The sequence below is a fragment of the Calliphora vicina genome, chromosome 3, assembly GCF_958450345.1.
Source record: "Calliphora vicina chromosome 3, idCalVici1.1, whole genome shotgun sequence".
NCBI lineage: Eukaryota > Metazoa > Arthropoda > Insecta > Diptera > Calliphoridae > Calliphora > Calliphora vicina.
This window is the reverse complement of record NC_088782.1, coordinates 110,922,000-110,941,363: the sequence shown is the minus strand read 5'-3', so window position 1 is coordinate 110,941,363 and position 19,364 is coordinate 110,922,000. Positions and strand designations below refer to the sequence as shown.

The window sequence follows — 19,364 nt, the reverse complement described above, 5'->3', positions numbered from 1 at the left end:
ACAGACAGAAGGACATAGCTATATACACCGCTATCTATAACGATACTGAATATATATGGGTATTTCCTAGGTCCCGAACGCGACATTCGAATGCCTTTTAAGTGAACAATTATGTCAACCCGTTCGTTAGCAGTTTAAGAATGAAAATCCATAATTTAAAATATTTTTGTTTTGATTATTACCCAAGTTCATTTTTTGACAACAGCTCCAATTTAATCGACTTCACCTTTACCATGAGAAGTTGTTAAATAGTTCCATTTAAACATTTCCGAAATCAGGAAAATATTTAAAATTATCCAAAGTCATTCTTGCTTTTTTGACGGAATGAAATAACGCATTCTATCAGGCATGAATAAAATGAATAATCATGATTGGTTTGACGAAATACATTCTAAAGCAAGTGTCAAAATATTTTCTTGTTGACATTTTTTTACGACAGCTGATAGTGTTTACTAATTTTACTAGTTGCTTTGAATTAACAATATATTTAATAACAATTAATAATTAAGCAAATCAAATAATAATAAACAAAATTTAACACCATGTTAAATAGTTTAAAAAAAAAATTTAATAATGCTTTACAAGAAGCCTCCATAATAACAGAGAATTTGCAGCAACAATATCGCCAACGTGTCACAACGCCAGATGTAAGATTTTAATAACTATAACAATACTCCTCCTCCCTAACAAATTAGATGCATCATTTTAGAGCTTGAGTAGCAGTCGCAGTTCATTAGCCACTTCTACCTTAGATTTAGGTCTGCCCTCTGATGTTAATGTAGCTGCTGGCTGCAATTTATTGGCCAAATATGAGGATGATTGGAAAATCATACATCAAAACAATGTGGAAAATGCCAAAAAAGCTCAAGATGTTGCTAAACAAATACACACAATTGAGAAGAGTATGACAAATCATCATGTAGTAATGACCGACCTAATACACTGCCTATCGGGTATACCGACTTTGGTGGCAAAATTAAAAACCTGCCAGGAGACCTTAAACGAAGTCAATAATCTTAGTGAAATAGTTGATAAGGAGTTGGAAAAGCTGGAGGATTTATGTGAGGAATGCGAACTGCAAGAATACATATTGGAAAAACAATGTGAAATTTCGAAATATAAACAAAAGAAAATGGGTAAATTTAAAATATGAAATTATGTTAAAAACTGATTTCTAATGTATCTATGTATTGTTGCATTTCTTTAGAGGACCTGGAATTGTATAGACAAAAAATCGCTGCTGAACACCAACAGCGCATTAAAGACCATGAGGGAAATTTAAGAAAAATCCAAAAAGAGCGTCAAGCTGTATTTGATGATGCTTTCCGCCATGATTTAGAAGAATTTAAACAAAAGGGTCATATACCGAGTAAGTTTAATGTTGTATTTTTTGTTTGTAACTTGTAGGCACTATACTATATATACGATTTTTGATTTTTTTTCAAGAAATCCACACAAATTTAAATCAAGAGGTTTCTTTAGAAGAGGTGATTTTAGATGATACTGAAACTAAGGACGCTTTGGAAGAATTCTTAGAAGGTTAAAAACCAGTATTTCAAGTGTAATTTAATTTAAGTAATGATCATAAAGTGCCTATCAATATACATAATACATATTATATTATATACAAAACTATTTAGTAGTGCAATATACAATTTAAACAAAAAAAAAGTATTGAATTTTATAATAAAGTTTTTTAAATCCTTTTAACTGGAATGAGTCCAGAAAAAAAACAATTCTTCATAGTTTTATTAATGAATATCACATGTCCCAGTAAAAAAACTCAATGGTTACGAAGCACCTATCCATTCCTCAGGATTTAAAAATGATCATAATAAATACATATTTAATATTAAACTTTACCTTCAAGAAATCCCGCAAAGGTTTAGGGGTATTGTATGAAGATCTGATAATTGAATCCAATGATTTTTTAAGCAAATCAGTTTTAAAATAATTTCGTGTTACTAGAAAGCAAATATCTGTGATCAGGAATTTAACAATATTACAGTTAATCAATTTAAATTTTACAATTCCCAAAAATTGATATACAAAATTAACAGTTGCCATATTAAATGAAATGAATATGTTGCCAACAACAATGTAGGGTTCTACAAGTCGACTTTTTGGTCGAACAATCGATTAAGTTCTCTCAAAAGCCGAATAGTCGATAAAAGTCAACTTTTTTGATTGTTAAAAAAATAATAATTGTATACTAAAACTAAATATCCACACAATAACAGAAATTAAATAATAGCCTGCAATTTAGTATACTTTCATTTTTTCTAGTGTATGCAAAAATAAATAAAAAAACATTTTTATAAAATAATGCTTCTTCTACACAAAATTCTTCAAAAAATTGTCTATAAAATTAAAAATTTTTAGACATATCGTATATGTATACTCGAATTGCAGAAAATTTTAGAAAAGTGTTTGATATAAACATGCGAAATGAGTTTACTATTTTATAAATTCAAATCTAACTATTATAAACAAAAGTGATAATATTATTCAATGCTTACAAAAGGCGCATCAATATGGTAAAAAGTTGCAAAAAGTCAAATAGTAGAATTAAATGAAAAAGTCAAAAGTGACTTTAATCAAAAAATGTCGACCCTTTGTTTCAACTATAGAACCCACCCTAATAAAAACACTACAGTATTACTTCTAACAAAATGCTTCTTGGCATCCCTAAATCGACTTGCCAACCTAAAAACAGCTGATATAAACAATTTCTTTTTGGTCTGCCTATTATTTTTTCCACTCATTTTATAATAATTCCTTAAAAATAACAAATAATTAAAAAATAATGGAAGATACAGATTTAACAAGGTAATAATGATTAAAACATCTATATTTTTGGTTACTAAAGTCCAATTCAAATTGTAGAAAAGCTATTGAAGAGCTAATGAGGGAGATGGGTGAGTACAAGGAAAAAGAAAGCCTGCCGACTGAAAGAAAAAAGAATCCTTTGGGCAGACCAAATAAACGTTTTTTAGGCCGTACAATCAATTCCATAATGACACATAATAAACGAAATAGTGATCGTAATCAACAAAGATGTCAACGTAAACTAAAGGAACTGGACGAAAAACAAAGGAGGCGTGATTTTAGGAATCGAAGAGATACAAGAAGGCATAGTAAATCGGAGAGTGCACATGAAATTAGTAGTGCTAGTGAAGATAAAGGCCATACGCACAAAAAAAGCAAACATCTTAAGAAAAGAAAAAAGAAAAGGCGAAAGAGAAAGCAAAAGTCATCATCATCATCTTCCTCGACAAGCAGCAGTAGCGACACGGATTCTAGTAGTAGTTCAAATACATCTGTAGAAAGTAAAGATAAAAATCGTAAAAAGAAAAGACATAAAAATACCAATGAAGGTGCAGAATGTGAACAAGATTACTATAATGGTTACGGTAATGAGACCGGTATGGGCTATTATGTAGATCCAAATGTGGCCTATGCCGCTATGGCTTATAGTCAAATGAATCATATGTTACAACAACAGCAAGTAGTCCAGCAGCAAATGGTAAAGGAAGAGCTGGAAGAAAGTGTAGAAATTCCAAGTGATCTAAGTATATCCTACCACTCAGAGTCAAGTTTGAATATCAGCCTAAATACATCATCAGCCGAAGAAGATGAAAATGGTATACTAACATTTAAATTGTCATCTGACGAAGAAGCCAAAGGTAACAAGAAAGCAACTAAAAAAACCCAGGAAATTAATAAAAACAATGATCCCCATATTGATAGTGTTGATAGTGATAAAGATAGCGTACAATCACACATATCTCTAGAATCAGAAACTTCTCAAAATGTTGTTTTGAAGGTATGCAACGAAATATATTTATTAAGCAGTTCAGGTTCGGATTCTGATGATTTGGAAATAGTAGAAGTAATAGCTGAAGATAAAAGTAATACAGTGGATAATGAATCAAATATAAATGAGCAAATAACTGAAAATCAAGATATAAAAGAAGTAAATGAAGTCATAGTTACAGAAAATGACGAAAATATTTGTGTTATAGAAAATAAAAGTAGAGAAACTGATGAAACTAATGAAGAATCAAAAGATGTTGGGGAAAGCGAAGAATCAAAAGATGTTGTAAATACGAATGCAAATGAGGACACACCTAAAAGTACATCAATGATAGATTTAACCGATGAGTAATTTTAATTGTATAAAATTTAGGTTCAATAAACTAATTATAAAAGAAAAATATCTTTGGAACAAAAGTGTAAAGTCGAAAACTAATTATATTTTTGATTGCAATTGAAACTGCTAAATTAAAAAATGTTGCAGTAATATTTTTAAATCCTGCTACTTTAGGTCGAATCAATTTAGATATGAAATGCATTTGGTACTATATTCAAAATCCTCTATCTTAGATTGCCATGAAAATGAGTTGTTGATGGCAAAATATCAAATAAAAAAACTTATTCCTCTACCTTAAAGAACCCAAAAATATATTTATTTTTATTTATTTCGTAATATCAAGCAATATCAATATTTCTCTCAAAGTTTTATTTATACAAAATGAATAATTTTGTAGAAAAAACTGAGTTTATAAATGATATGTTGAATATAGTAATGGCCTTAATAGGGGAGTTTGAATATAGTCCTTCGATATGCTTTAGTATAGGTGCTAAAAATGTATATTTTATATTTATTGAAAATGTATAGTGACAAAATAATAAAAAGGTTTGACTCAATATTTTAAAGTTTAATATGATTTCTAGGTTTTTAACAGCATGAAAAAATAACCGATTGATAAAAAACAAATTTGGAAACCCTGCAATTGGCAACGCACCTGTAAATAATGATGTTCTCATGAAATTTTGTGCTGGCAATGCTTACGGCAAAAAACCGTTTACCAACACTGGTACAAGCCACCATCTTTTCGGTATCTATTGAAAAAATTAAGCTGACAAGCAGACGTGTGTCCCGAAAAATTAATTTTTCTTGGGAAAATATTTAAATTGTACTTAAAATAATAAGAAAATAAAATAACTTTTTACGAACGGGTAAGCTAAACGATAGTTATAAAGAAATAGTTAAGCAAATTAATCATTTGAAAACAAATTTTTTTCTTAATGACGCCATCTTTAAGAAACACGACAAAGAATGAATATCTAGTCTAAACAGCCGGTGAAAATTTGTTCATAAAGTGAAACGTTTCATTTAAAAAATCCGCATAAATTAACTAACAATGAGAATAATATAAAAGAAATTTATTGAAAACCAATTTGAATATTCGTTATAAAAATAATTTAAAATCTAAAGCAATAAGCCGTCTTATTGAAATAAAAAAAAAAATTATGATGGTCGTTCATGCATCGAACGCAAAAATGGCCGACAGTAATGATGTATGCGGTGTCTTTATTTTCTGTATTATAAATTTCTATAAATTTTCTTGGTGTTCGTTTATATTCTATATATTATACATACATTGATAAACATCAAAAAATGGTTTTGGTTTTTGCTCTGAAAAAGTATCAAATGATTTGTTTTAATTTAGAATATCCGTGGTTAAAACGTTTCGGTTTGGAAAATCGTTACAACGTACGTTAGCGGTTTCTTTTGTTACAAAACGCGACGTCGCAGCCTCCGTACGTACGCCCGCACACTCGCCTCCTCCCACAAACGTGATCGTTAGCCGTTATTTTATAGAAAAGATAAAAATCTACACGCGCTCAAAATGCCTGGAGCAGGCACATTTAAGCTGTTCATCGGTAATCTCGATGAGAAAACTCAAGCATCCGAGCTAAGGCCTCTATTTGAAAAATACGGTACCGTAGTCGAATGTGATGTAGTGAAGAACTATGGCTTCGTTCACATGGAAACCGAAGAACAAGGCCGCAAAGCTATTGAGAATCTTAACGGTTTTATGCTAAACGGCTATGGCATTAAAGTAGAAGCGGCCAAGAGTCGCCGTGCCCCCAATACACCAACCACGAAAATCTTTGTGGGCAATCTAACCGATAAAACTCGTGCGCCCGAGGTACGTGAATTGTTCCAAAAATACGGCACCGTGGTTGAATGTGATATCGTACGTAACTATGGTTTTGTTCATCTCGACTGCATCGGTGATGTCCAAGATTGTATCAAGGATTTGAATGGTCGTGTTGTCGACGGTCAGCCCCTGAAGGTTCAGGTCTCCACCAGTCGCGTGCGACCGAAACCCGGCATGGGTGATCCAGAGCAGTGCTATCGTTGCGGCCGTTCGGGTCATTGGTCAAAAGAATGTCCGCGCTTATATGGCGGCAGCGGTGGTGGTCGTGACATGGGCCCGGGCGGCTACAGAGATCGTATGTACGGACGTGATCCCTATCCACCACCGCCACCACCACCACCATTCTTGCGCGACCGGATTATGGATGGCTTTAGGGTAATAATAACTTTTTTTATTTGCTGACATTAAAAAACAATTTTCTGTATATGAAATTGTGATGAAAACTTTTTGGTTGTTATAAATGATTAAATTTTGGCAAAATTAGGAAGCTTTTATTAATAAATAATGGTCACAAAAATGTCTATATAAAATTGTATGTTCGACACAGAACATAATAACATAATTTTCTGTAGAGAATTGTGTGTTGGTCACAACTATTTGAAATTATACCAAACAATTTTTCATCACAATTTGACCACATTCTCTATAATTAGTTCAATCCAACTTAATTTAAATTTGTTTAAAACTAAAAAATATGTTTGATTAAACTTTGTTTATAGGATTATGACTACTATGATCGTAGATTCGAAGATACACGTGATCTATTCGAGCGTCGTTATCAGGGATCGCGCATGCGTGATTTCCCACCACCACCATTATCGAGACGTGATCCAATGCCTTTGCCACCACCGTTGAGTGGCAGCTTGAGAGGTGGTAGCTTATCACGTGGCTATGATAGCATGTTTAGTAGACGGTCCCCACCACCCTCACGTGGCAGCAATGGCATGGGTCGTTATGGCGGGTTAGTACATTAATAAACATCTAATTATGTGCGCATTTATTTGTAATTAACAATTTCCTTTTTTTCTATTTTCCAATTATAGTTATGAAGATTTTAGTCGTGATTCGTTTGACGATCGTATGATGTCGCGTAACCTTCGTAATCCCTCACCACCCGGTCGCCGTTATGCACCGTACTGAGATGAACTGTACTCGTATTATATAAATAGTGGTTTCAAAGCCAACACCCATAATAATACACGACACTGACTTTTGTTTTTAAGTGGTCATCATATAGAGAAAGGAGACAACAAGTATCTTGTGTTTTTACCATTATAATTAATAATTATATGTAAAATAGGTGGTTTTTTTTCACGCTTTCATCCTATTATTTAAAGCAGAATAATATTTATTTTGTTTACAATTCTATAATTACAAAAAAAAAAAACAAAAATTAGGAATAGAAAATACTAGCAAGATCAAGAAATTAAGTTAACAACTTTCTTTTTATAATTTCCACCCTATTTTTTTAAATTTAATTATTTTCCTAAGGTTTTTTGTATAAAACCTTTACATACACTTAGATTTGTCTCTTTCTTTTTTTTTTGTTCAATTTCTTTAGTTTGTAGTTTAATAAAACTAAATTTAAAAATATATTAATCAAGAAAAACACTAACCCCACAGGTTTTAAGGCACCATAAAAAAAAACATTACAAATAATGTTTGTGTTGCAGTTTTAGTGAAGAGCTCTTTTTAATAAATTAGAGTAAACATTGATCAAATTTCTCAAAGACAGTTTTCAAATTACATTATAATACATACATTTTAAGGATTTGCATTATGTAAATAATATACAACATCAAAAAACAACCAACATACATAGAAAAAAATAAAATAAATAATACACAAAGGTATTTTTTTGTGAGAAAAAAAAAACGTACATATTTTTTTATTTAAGAACAAGAAGCAAACAATTGGAAGCATTCCCACGACCGCTGGTTCTACGCTCTTTGCGGTTTAGTGGTCACTTTACTAACCACCTGAATTTGTTACTGTTAAGGAAGCTCGTTTACCTGATGATGTAAGAATCTTTTCGACTGAACTGGCAGCCATTTATTTCATATGCAAACTGTATGCATTTTTAGCTGTGGCGTCTGCGCTTTTATTCCTACACCCAAATATAATCACAACTATCTCGAGTCTATATTTCACATGAAATATGTTCCCTTTTTTGTTGATGCACTTTGTTCACGTGAAAAAATTTCCCATGTGAAGGACAAGGAGCGGATGCATTGTTATAAGTCGCCTGCGATTTGGCAAAACTAAGTTCAATACTCAGCACTACGTACTGTTGTATTGCGATTTACAACAGTTTCGTAGACATACAGTAATGTCCAGTCGTTATATGACAACGAATCATTGCCGAGTATTCGAAATAAATCCGACACTAAGAAAACATAAATTTAAAAAGTTCCTCACAATCACTGAGCCTCAAAAATAAAACACTAAACTTCTATTTTTGTTAGAAAAAAATAAAGTCGCAAAATGTTTATTAAAGTTGTGGTTTTAATGTTTTTTTGTTTGTATTATTTTGCCAATGATGAGACCTTAAAATATTAACGAAATAATTAATAAAAAATAACGTAAAATATATGTATATAAAAAAAAACGAAATTTCTATAAGAAAATAAAAAAAAAATTTAAACATTTTGTATATAACAGAAAAAAAAATATAATAAAATGCAAGCGACAATATACATACAGAAATCGAATAAAAGCCAGCAATGAATATAAAATTAAGAATTCATTGAGAGAAAATAATTCTAAGCTAAAAGTATAAATGTCATTTAAAATAACATAAATCTATTCCCCCCCTTGCGATTTCATTCTCTATTGATATACCAGAAAATTTTCGTTTTTGGTAATTTTCTGCGCAAATACTTTGCCCAATTCTGTGGGTGCACTAAAGGCAATTTTATCCAATGACACTTCTTCGCCAAATATTGTATTCAATTGCACGGCTTGTATTAGTTTGGCACCAATATGGAAACGGCGATGCAGCGGAGACACCCAGATTCTAGAGATGCCGCATCTGAAAGAAAATTAAGGTGAAAAGGATTTATAGTGGAAGATACATATATTATCAAATTTATATAAACCAAGGATTATAGTAAATCCTGGTTTATATAAAAATCTACAACTGAAGCTTAACTTTGTTTATATAAACCTAGTTAATAAAAACATGTACGATCCGCTAATCTTGTTTTATATACAGACCTATAAATAAAACAAAACTTGTACATAAAATTGGTTTAGAAATATGTGTACGATTTGAAACACTTTCAGCCCAATTATGAATAAAAATTTCGCGGGAGTTTTTTCCCATTGAATTTGAATAGGAAAAATGAGAAAAGGTAAAAAACTACTGGGGAATTTTTATTCATAATTGGGCTGTTTATATAGCAAAACTTTTTGCTATAAATTTGGTTTAAATAAGTACGATTTGTTAAACTTGGTTTATATGAAGACCTACAATTGAAGCTAAACTTTATTTAAACCTACGATTTAAATAAAACTTTCGTTTTAGGTTCTTCAGATTCCGTGTAATTTAATTATTCCAAAAATATTTAATAATTCTATTTTCTGATTTTAATTTGACAGCGTTTTTTGTATTAAAGCAAAAGTGAAGTTTTTGCTACCGAAACTCATTAAAAATTTTAGAAAAACCAATAATTACAAAGAAATATCAATCAATTTCACTTTGAAAATGGAATGTGGTTTCATTCCGAAAGAAATTTGCGTTTTACTTTTTCTGAAGAAGTAAAATACAGAATTAATTCCACTTTCGATCAGAATGGAATTCTGTGACAGGCCTGTATATGAAGATTCACAATTCAAGATTAATTTTGTTTATATAAGCCTACGATTAAAGTAAAGCCTGGTTTAAATGAAGATATAATACATATTTGATAAATCAAACTACCATCTATTGATGCAAAACATGGTTTACTTGATCTACGATTGAAGTTAAACTTGGTTTTTTAGGTCGATTATGGATGGCAACCGAATATCAGTTGCGTTAATGTTAATTACCATATTAGCTTATATAGAGATCTATCATTAAAGTAAAACTTGGAGCTTAACTTAATTTATATTAAGATAAAAACAAGTAAGAAAGCTATATTCGGCTGTTCCGAATCTTATATACCCCTTCACCATAGAGACGAGACACTCCGATTTGTCAAACAAAAATACAACAAATCATATGTCTGATACAACAACAAAATACATTGAGTTACATGTATTTTGTTGTTGCAAGATATAGGTTTTTGATAACAGACTTAGGTTTTTGACAATTATGTCTCGTCTCTATGTTACCCTATGACCTTCACCAAATCATACTTCAAAATAAAAATTTTAAATATTTTTAGGTAAAAAAATTTATTTTTTTAATTTTTTGGAAAAAAAATTTTCGAATTGTTTTTTTAAATTTTTTATGTTTAGCGAAAAAAAAACTTTTGGTGAAAAAAAACAATTCGGGTTAAAAAATATTTTTTTCCGATTTTAACCCATTGTAGGTCCAACTTACTATGGTCTTATATACGTCGTTGCAAAGGTCTTTGAAATATCTATAATTAGATATCGATATTTTCTATATTAATGACTTAGTAATCCAGATATAGGTCAAAAATCGAGGTTGTCTTGGTTCTTTCCTTATCTCAGCCATTTGTGGACCGGTTTTCTCGATTTTAAATAGCAACCGAGCCGGAAGAATTCCGGAGATATTGATGTATGAATCGTGTATGTAAGTTATTTGGGGGTTTCGGAAAGTTGATTTCAACAGACAGACAGGCGGACAGACTGACGGACATGGCTTAATCGTCTCCGCTATCTATAAGGATCCAGAATATATACAGCGCAATTATGAATAATAAATTACCCGGGAGTTTGTTCCCATGGAGTTTTTTCCCATTGAATTTGTATAAGAAAAATTGGAAAAGGGAAAAAAACGCCCGGGGAATTTTTATTCATAATTGGTCGGAAAATTATATTGTGGAAATTACAAACGGAATGACAAACTTATATATACCCTTTTCAGGAAGGTGAAGGGTATAAAAAATCTACAATTGAAGCTAAATTGGGTTTATATAAAACAAAACTTGGTGCTAATCTTTGTTAATATTAAGATCAACAAATCTAAACTGGATTTAAAAGATCGACGATTAATGATAAACTAAGTTTAAATAAAGATCTATAATTAAAGCAAAACTTGGTGATAATCTTTGTTAATATTAAGATCAACAAAACTACGATTAAAGCTAAACATGGTTTATATAAATATCTATAAAAAACTTTACCTTGGGTTATATAAAAATTTACGATTAAAGCTAATCTTGGGTTATATAAAAATCGATTAGCGCTAACCTTGATATAAAGTTATACGTTTAAACTTTAAAGCTAAACTTAATTAATATAAATATCCATGATTAATACAGAAGCTAGTGCTAATCATAGTTTATATTATGATCAACAAATCTACGCTTAAAGATAAAAATGTTTAATATAAAGATCTACGATTAAAGTTAATATAAATATCTACCATTATAGATAAACTCAATATAAAGAAATATGATTAAAGATAAACTCAGTTATATATAATATAGAAGATCTACGGTTAAAGCTAAACTCAGTTATATATAATATAGAAGATCTACGGTTAAAGCTAAACTCAGTTATATATAATATAGAAGATCTACGGTTAAAGCTAAACTCAGTTAATATAAATAACTACCATTATAGATAAACTCAATATAAAAATCTACGATTAAAGATAAACTCAGTTAATATAAAGATCAACGATTAAAGTTAAACTCAGTTAATATAAATATCTACGATTAAAGCTAAACTCAGTTAATATAAATATCTACGATTAAAGTTAAACTCAGTTAATATAAAGAGCTACGATTAAAGATAAACTCAGTTAATATAAATATCTACGATTAAAGTTAAACTCAGTCAATATAAATATCTACGATTAAAGCTAAACTCAGTTAATATAAATAACTACCATTATAGATAAACTCAATATAAAGATCTACCATTAAAGCTAAACTCAGTTAATATAAAGATCTACGATTAAAGATAAACTCAGTTAATATAAATATCTACCATTATAGATAAACTCAATATAAATGATTAAAGATAAACTCAGTTATATATAATATAGAAGATCTACGATTAAAGCTAAACTCAGTTAATATAAACATCTAGGATTATAAATAAACTCAATATAAAGATCGATGATTAAAGGCGAACTCAGTTAATACAAAGATCTACGATTAAAGCTAAACTCAATATAAAAATGTATGATTAAAGCTAAACTCAGTTAATATAAAGATCTAGGATTACAGATAAACTCAGTTAATATAAAGATCTACGATTGAAACTTAACTCGGTTAATAAAAAGATCTACAATTAAAGTAAACCTCTTTTATATAAAGATCTACGTATGAAGCAATACTTGCAGCTAAACTTGATTCACACAAAAATCTTCTTTTATATAAACCTCGGAAATTGATTAAAAAAACAAACAACATACTTAGCCTCAAATTGTTCCTCCGTACAGCAATCGACACCATTCACACACAAATATTTATTCGCCTTATCCAGTGGCTGTACCAGACATAAACCCACAATTTGCATCTTTCGCACGGCAAAATAGGCAACAAATGTTTTTGGCACAATGTACGACGCGAAACCCAATTCTTTGTCGACAATTTTCAAAATATCCATCAGACGTTCGCGACGTTTGGGTGGCGAAGTTTCGGTCAAACGTAAAATTCGACCATCGGGTCCCCATTCCGGATAGATGGCCACAATATCCTCATCAATCCAACCCTTGAATCGTAAGATATGCAATGAGGCATGAAAATCTCTGTGCAATTTTTCCTCTTCCGGTTCGTGCATGGTATAGACCAGACCGCATTGTTTGCACTGATGGGCACCGAACGCCTTCTGGCCGGCATCAATTTGATATTGATTCGGGCCATAGCCAGCATTCCAAAGACGCTGTTGCTGTTTGCGTCTCGTGAAAGGCTGGTTGAGGGGTTGACAACCGCCCGGATAGAAAACGGGAAACAATTTCTGTTGCTGTTCGGTTTGTTGTTGTGTTTCTAGGGCGGCAGCACTGCTAGAGGCACCACTATTGTTGAAAGGCACATTTGTGGGAGTTTGTAAAATTTCTTCAGGTAATGTTGCAATATTATTATTAGTTGTAATAGCAGTTGTGTTTTCATATGAATTACTATTATTTGTTTTATAACTATTTGTACTTAAATTCAAATTTATTTTATTTTGATCCAATAAATTATTAGCAGCTAGCTGTTCGTTTAGATTTTCATTAAATTGCCCATTAACAGCCGATATATATTGCGACAATATGGCATCGGCTTCTGATTTCCTTTGAGCATAATTGGCTATAAATATATCGAAATTATCTTCGGTGCAAATATTATTTTCCAATAGAAAATCTAGATAACTATGCTGTTGTTCTATAATCTCTGGATCTGTGGTATTGTAGGGTATTCTTTGGCGAAAATCTGTATTCTGATGTTCGGTTACAATTATCACCAACTCATCGATAATACGTTCGGCTTCAGCTTTATGATTATCGGGATCGGCTATGAAGATATTGAAATTTTCTTCGGTGCATATGTTATTTGTGATCAGAAAGTCCAGTAATAAATGTTGGCGTTCGATAATTTCCGGATCGCTGGTATTGTAAGGCAGTCGTTTACGAAATTCGTTGAAATCTTGATTGTCCTGCAGAACAATGTCATCGATCAGGTTAGACGAGTCTTCGTCATTCATTAAGGCCAATTGTTGATCGATTTCATCTAAGAAGGCATTGTTATCATTGGTATTTAGGTTTGTATTGTCATCCTCATCTTTGGGCACAATAATGTCACCAAAGGCAGTGTCATCCAAATTACGCAATATGGCATCAACGGTAGCTTGTTCATCGGAGAATTCATTGGCAACTTTAAGAATCAAATAAAAAGTAAAAATAATCTTTAAGCAAACAAAACTTCTTTAAGAAGGCGTATTAATACACCTTGTTCATTATATTATAAACAGAGTTGGGCGTTGCCAATTACTTTTCAATTACCAATTCCATTACATGTAATGGGTAATTGAAAAATACCAATTATTAGTACATACATAATTGTAATTGAATTTTGCCAATTAAAAATCCAATTACCAATTACAGTAATGGTAAATATAAATTATTTGTTACTGAAATAAGTTACTTAATTACATAATTTTCATTAATTACTTTCAATTACATTTGACCCATTACATGTAATTTGTAATTGGGAATAACCAAATACCAATTACACTGAATTGAGATCAATTAAATAAAAATTACATGTAATTGGCAGTCACCAATTACACAAAAGTTACACAATTTAACTGGTAGCGGCCCAGTCTGGTTATAGAACATTTAATTTTCACTCACCTGAATTACGTATCTTGATGCGTCTCTTGATTTTCTTCTTTTCCGGCACAATGGACAATTTACCATTGGCCGTCACCATTGCCCTGATATTATCCGTTATGTGAACTTCTTTGCGTGTTGTGGTGTTACGGCCCGATTTGAAAAATTTCCTCTTAACCGGTGCCGTACTATCTTCCGACTTAACGGATAAGGCATCATCAGCTTGATGAGTTATCAGCGGTATAACTTCTTCATTCATGGCCATAAGAGCATCCTCTAAATTGCCCTGTCCACAAGTATCATCGTCCTCCACAAATTCCTCGGCATCACATTCAATATCCGAAAAATCTGTATCGCCTTGGTAAGTGGATTGAGACGATTCGTAGGGTTTCTGCTGCTTAAGATGATCTTCTGTTAAATTATTGTTATTTGAATCATCCTGATTGGATATCGAACTCAGGGGACGGGCCATTGCAATCGGATTGGAAGCTTTGCGGAAAATGTTGTGTATCTTTTCAATTTGTTGCTTCTCTTCGCGCTTGTCCGTAATCAATTTGCGTAGCTTTTCATTGCGTACATTATTTAGGATATGATCAAGATCTACAGGAGCATAGTGTTTGGAAGCCAACCCTATAGAATGTGGTCGTTTGCGAATTTTGTGATGGACACCACGATTAATGGATGTAGCCTGGGAGCCTAAGCTACGTCTATTCGATTGTCGGGATTTAGTTTGAGATGTGTTAGCTCCTCTGTGCGTTTGACCAAATAAATTCCTACAACTGGCTCGACCATTTGTAGGCGATGATTTGCTTTTACCCGAATAAAAAGATTTTGTTGAAATCGAACCACCATCTATGGGAGATGTAGAGGTTTTACCTTTTTTACGCATGGGACTCAATCCAGTTGAACCAGCGATTTCACAATGTCTTTTGTTTATAAATTTCTTCGAAGCTGACTTTCTGCTATCCTTGAATTCCTCATCTTCACTGGATGTTTCTTCAATTACCATGGACGTCTTGTCGCGTGGTGTAATTTGCATAGAATTACTAAACATTTTCTGTAATTTATTGTCCTCTTGTGCGTCTTTGCGTGTGGGCGTTTTTATGGGTATATTTTCTTTGTGCGGTGAAGTGGAAAATTCCATTTCTGATTTGCTCGAATTTGGTGATTTCTTCAAACTTAATCTTACACTACGTCGCGAAGGTGAAGGTTTCTGTTCCTCCCCAGTATCACCCTCATCCGACTCGGTTTCAAAGAAACTTATTACGCGTGGCGATTTCTTACACGAACCCATTAATGTTTCCATGACTTTTGTACTTTTTGGTGTTTTACTACCATTTCGCGACTTACTTCTTATCAAAGGTTCTATACCCTTGAGCATTTCCTCCTCCTCCTCATCACCCCCTTCATTATCTTTGACTGTACCGAAGAGTTTCTTTTTTCTTTCCGACAATCTGGGAGTGTGATTACGCATTGTGCGTATTTGTTGACGAGCACTTTTAGGTGTCTCCATAATTGACATATTTTTCACTTGATAACATGAATTAAAACCAACATAAATTTATGAAAATGTCTCTTGTTCTTGAACGTGGCAACTTTTTATATTGGTTTTCTAATGTTGCATGAATATGTAGCCAATAGATTCTTTCACATTCCTTTGTAACAAAGCGCGGATGTATTTTCTTGTGGTCAATCGAATGTCAGACTAGTTTTAGCGCGAAGAAAGTAAACATTAGAGTTGGGTAATCAGTAGTCGTCTATTTTTTTCGGGTATTCAATAAGAATATTTTTAGAGTTGTATTTTTTAGTATTTAAGGGGGAAATTAATTTAACGGTAGATAACTTTTGTACAAATCTTAACCCACAGTCATGCATAACTGATATTTATTTTTTGAAATCTCTTATTTTTATAATTTTGTTTTTAAAAAAATTTTTATAATTTTTAACATAACTACTTTTGTTCTGTTTTTGCAAAGAAAAAATACAATTAAAAAATAATTCGATTTGACAGCTTATGTTAAAATCCCTATTTACTGTGCAGAATTTGTAAGGCAGACATTTTTATAATTCTTTATAACTGTGTACTACACATTCTACCTCTTAAAACTTCATCTGTCTGCCTTTCAATTTCTGAGTTGTAAAATCTTTCAAATAAACAATTGCAAACATAACATTTTCCAAACTATCATGGTGTCTATACGAGCAATAAATTTGAAAATAATTATGTACACAATTAACAAATTCTATTGCCAACATCACATGCTAATTGTTGCAAAGTAATTGTTCAAACTTTTTTTGAAGAAGTAATTTTCAACATAAACTTTCAATTTGCTTTAATTGTTTTAAAATAGTGTTTTTAATGTGCAAAATCAAAACAAAACAAATGAAATAAAGTTAAAAAAGATAAATTATGCAGAAATATCATGAAATAAATTAAAATATTGATAAAAATAAAGTTTCATTATTACACGTTTAGGCGGGAGTTATTGTGGAGGATTTAAAATATTGGTGTACATGTTTTTATAAAATAGTAACTATTTTGTTTAAAAGAATCTCAAACTTTAAGTGGGTAGCAGCCTCACCTTTCTTGGTATGATGGTTGTTGTGGTAGCAGCAGTGGTTGCTGAGTTGACAGCCCTCGGGTCATTCCGGGGCTGAGAACAGCCTGTCGGTATTATGCTTGTGATATAATGTGACCAGTGGTCCACTTTTTCTAAGCAGAACAGGCGCTGTTGGTTTAAACAAATGTAAGGTTAGTATACATATATTTTCTTTTTTATTTATTTCGGTATAAATCAAGATCATTGAAACAGCTTGTATTTTAATAATTGCTTAATTACAACCATAATAGAAACGTAATAATTTTTGACTGTTGTATCTTTATAAAACTTTTAAGTCCTCATATATAACAATCATTATCTCATATAATGAACATTTTATCTAAACAATATAAATTGACTCAAACAAATATTCGGCAATATTTTTGTAAATATTTGTCAGATTTCAACCAATTCAGTTTTTTTTATCATATGGGCAATTCCACGAGAATTGCTACCACGACTGATAAAACAAAAAACCTTGAAACTTTTTTCAAGATGATTTTAAAAGAAGAAAATAATAATTGATCTTTTGACCCACTTTGTGGAAGTAGAATTTCACCAAATTTTGACCACATATAGATCAGTTATGCAGATTCTTAGGGCACTGCTACACGTTCAATATATATTGTGATATTTGGATCGCGATCAATATATATTGACCGCGATCCAGTATCGCGATATTTATTGAACGTGTAGCATGCAGTATTGATGGATCGCGATCCAAATCGCAGAATAACCTAATTTTGCGTGATCCATTACAATGAATCGCGATCCAAATATCACAATATATATTGAACGTGTAGCAGTGCCCTTATACACTACATATTGTTTTATTGAGGGGACCATATACTGTTTTACTATAAGAGAAAAATCTGTCACATACGTTATGTCACGTACGATATTAAATTTTATTTATTATAAAATCATCCAAAGATTGTTTTTATTTAAATATGACGGATTGTAAAGGAAAAATATTTCGTTTAGTGTAAGAAATAAACAGAAAACATAACGCCTCCCACGATTCGAATATTTTCGCATATTTCTATATACACATCTGCTCAAAATAATAGATACACCAAAATTTATTTTTTAAAAACGAAAAAAAATAATGGTATATTGTAAAATTATAAAAAAAATTCAGTCGATTTTTATTTATAGTTAAAAGGAGAGTAAAAAACAAAAACAAAATATTTCATAATTAATAATAAATATTATAAAGTAAATTAAATTTCTTAAATTTCGAAAAATTTGGTGCTCATAATAATAGATACATTTTTAAAAATTCTTATTAAACAAAAGCTAATAAATTTTATCTTAAAAAAATTAGTTTATTATTAAAGTAAAGCTAGTATCTAGTATATCCACCTTTGTTTTGTAAAACTTTCTCCACTCTTCTGGGCATACTGGATATCAAGTTCTGACACTTCTCCAATGGAATCTCGTACCATATTTTTTGCGTTTTCTCCCATAAATCGTCTTTATTTTTGAAAACTTCCTTCGAAAGCCTTATCTTTAATTCACTCCACAAGTTTTCTATTGGGTTTAAATCAGGGGATTGGCTGGGCCAGCTTAAAACAGGTACGTTATTCTCCAAGAACCAGTTTTTAACTAATCTTGAACTATGTTTTGGGTCGTTGTCCTGCTGGAATGTCCATATTAATGGCATATTTTCCGATGCATATGGAAGCATTACGTTTTCCAATATGTCTCTATACCCACTAGCATTCATGGTATCTTCTATTCGGAATATCGGACCAACACCATTCCATGAAAAGCAACCCCAAACCATTATGTTTCCCCCGCCATGTTTTACCGTCTTTTTTGTAAATTTAACGTGGAATTCTTTTCCTTTTGGTCGGCGTACATTTCTTTGGCAGTCGTTTCCAAACAAATTTATTTTTGTTTCGTCGCTCCATAAAATATTTCTCCATTTTTTTTCGCCTTCACACCCGGACCATTGTAAGTGCTCTTTAGCAAATTCTAATCTTGTCTTGATATTTTTTTGGCGCATTAGTGGCACTTTTCTGGCAATTCTTCCCGGCAATTTAGCTTGTAAAAGACGACGACGGACTGTTTGTGGACTGATTTCGTTACATAGCTCCGCAGAAATAGCTTTCGATGATATGAAAGGGTCTTTTTTAACCATAAGGACGATCCGCCTATCTGTTTCTGGACTGGTTTTCTTTGGTCTACCGCGAGTTTCTCTTTTTTGTTTTTTAGATAAAGCATTTTGGACAAAATGTAAAGATCTTCCTATGCTCTTTGCTATTTCCCGTAATGATTTTCCTTGATTTCTCATCGTTTGAACAATTTTTT

General features: G+C 31.6%; 4 protein-coding genes across 4 annotated transcripts; 3 read left to right on the top strand and 1 right to left on the bottom strand.

Moving 5' to 3' along the window:
- Window positions 1-429: 429 nt before the first annotated feature.
- Window positions 430-1,657, top strand: Dysb (Dysbindin). The gene is made up of 4 exons (XM_065503996.1): window positions 430-647; window positions 710-1,136; window positions 1,208-1,369; window positions 1,447-1,657. The coding sequence occupies exons 1-4, from the start codon at window positions 543-545 to the stop codon at window positions 1,542-1,544; spliced, it is 792 nt and encodes a 263-aa protein (XP_065360068.1). The 5' UTR covers window positions 430-542; the 3' UTR covers window positions 1,545-1,657.
- Window positions 1,658-2,723: 1,066 nt separating this feature from the next.
- On the top strand, window positions 2,724-4,463 carry LOC135955057 (uncharacterized). The gene is made up of 2 exons (XM_065505349.1): window positions 2,724-2,829; window positions 2,887-4,463. The coding sequence occupies exons 1-2, from the start codon at window positions 2,807-2,809 to the stop codon at window positions 4,166-4,168; spliced, it is 1,305 nt and encodes a 434-aa protein (XP_065361421.1). The 5' UTR covers window positions 2,724-2,806; the 3' UTR covers window positions 4,169-4,463.
- Window positions 4,464-4,886: 423 nt separating this feature from the next.
- Window positions 4,887-7,848, top strand: lark (RNA-binding protein lark). The gene is made up of 4 exons (XM_065503435.1): window positions 4,887-5,022; window positions 5,517-6,386; window positions 6,731-6,972; window positions 7,055-7,848. Exons 2-4 carry the CDS (start codon window positions 5,697-5,699, stop codon window positions 7,149-7,151), a joined length of 1,029 nt encoding a protein of 342 aa, XP_065359507.1. The 5' UTR covers window positions 4,887-5,022; window positions 5,517-5,696; the 3' UTR covers window positions 7,152-7,848.
- Window positions 7,849-8,461: 613 nt separating this feature from the next.
- eco (Establishment of cohesion) lies at window positions 8,462-16,172 on the bottom strand. The gene is made up of 3 exons (XM_065504750.1): window positions 14,470-16,172; window positions 12,550-13,990; window positions 8,462-9,042 (listed from the first exon to the last, which is right to left on the bottom strand). Exons 1-3 carry the CDS (start codon window positions 15,968-15,970, stop codon window positions 8,841-8,843), a joined length of 3,144 nt encoding a protein of 1,047 aa, XP_065360822.1. The 5' UTR covers window positions 15,971-16,172; the 3' UTR covers window positions 8,462-8,840.
- Window positions 16,173-19,364: the final 3,192 nt, after the last annotated feature.

Bases quoted from the DNA above. Each gene is read 5' to 3' on its own strand.
- eco (XM_065504750.1), bottom strand. From the start codon at position 15,970: ATGTCAATTATGGAGACACCTAAAAGTGCTCGTCAACAAATACGCACA. The intron at 13,991-14,469 runs GTGAGTGAAAAT...TGATTCTTAAAG, and splicing joins CATCAAGATACGTAATTCAG to TTGCCAATGAATTCTCCGAT. The intron at 9,043-12,549 runs GTATGTTGTTTG...ATTTTCTTTCAG, and splicing joins GAGGAACAATTTGAGGCTAA to ATGCGGCATCTCTAGAATCT.
- lark (XM_065503435.1), top strand. From the start codon at position 5,697: ATGCCTGGAGCAGGCACATTTAAGCTGTTCATCGGTAATCTCGATGAG. The intron at 6,387-6,730 runs GTAATAATAACT...CTTTGTTTATAG, and splicing joins GGATTATGGATGGCTTTAGG to GATTATGACTACTATGATCG. The intron at 6,973-7,054 runs GTTAGTACATTA...TTCCAATTATAG, and splicing joins GGCATGGGTCGTTATGGCGG to TTATGAAGATTTTAGTCGTG.
- Dysb (XM_065503996.1), top strand. From the start codon at position 543: ATGTTAAATAGTTTAAAAAAAAAATTTAATAATGCTTTACAAGAAGCC. The intron at 1,137-1,207 runs GTAAATTTAAAA...GCATTTCTTTAG, and splicing joins ATATAAACAAAAGAAAATGG to AGGACCTGGAATTGTATAGA. The intron at 1,370-1,446 runs GTAAGTTTAATG...TTTTTTTTCAAG, and splicing joins ACAAAAGGGTCATATACCGA to AAATCCACACAAATTTAAAT.
- LOC135955057 (XM_065505349.1), top strand. From the start codon at position 2,807: ATGGAAGATACAGATTTAACAAG. The intron at 2,830-2,886 runs GTAATAATGATT...TTCAAATTGTAG, and splicing joins GAAGATACAGATTTAACAAG to AAAAGCTATTGAAGAGCTAA.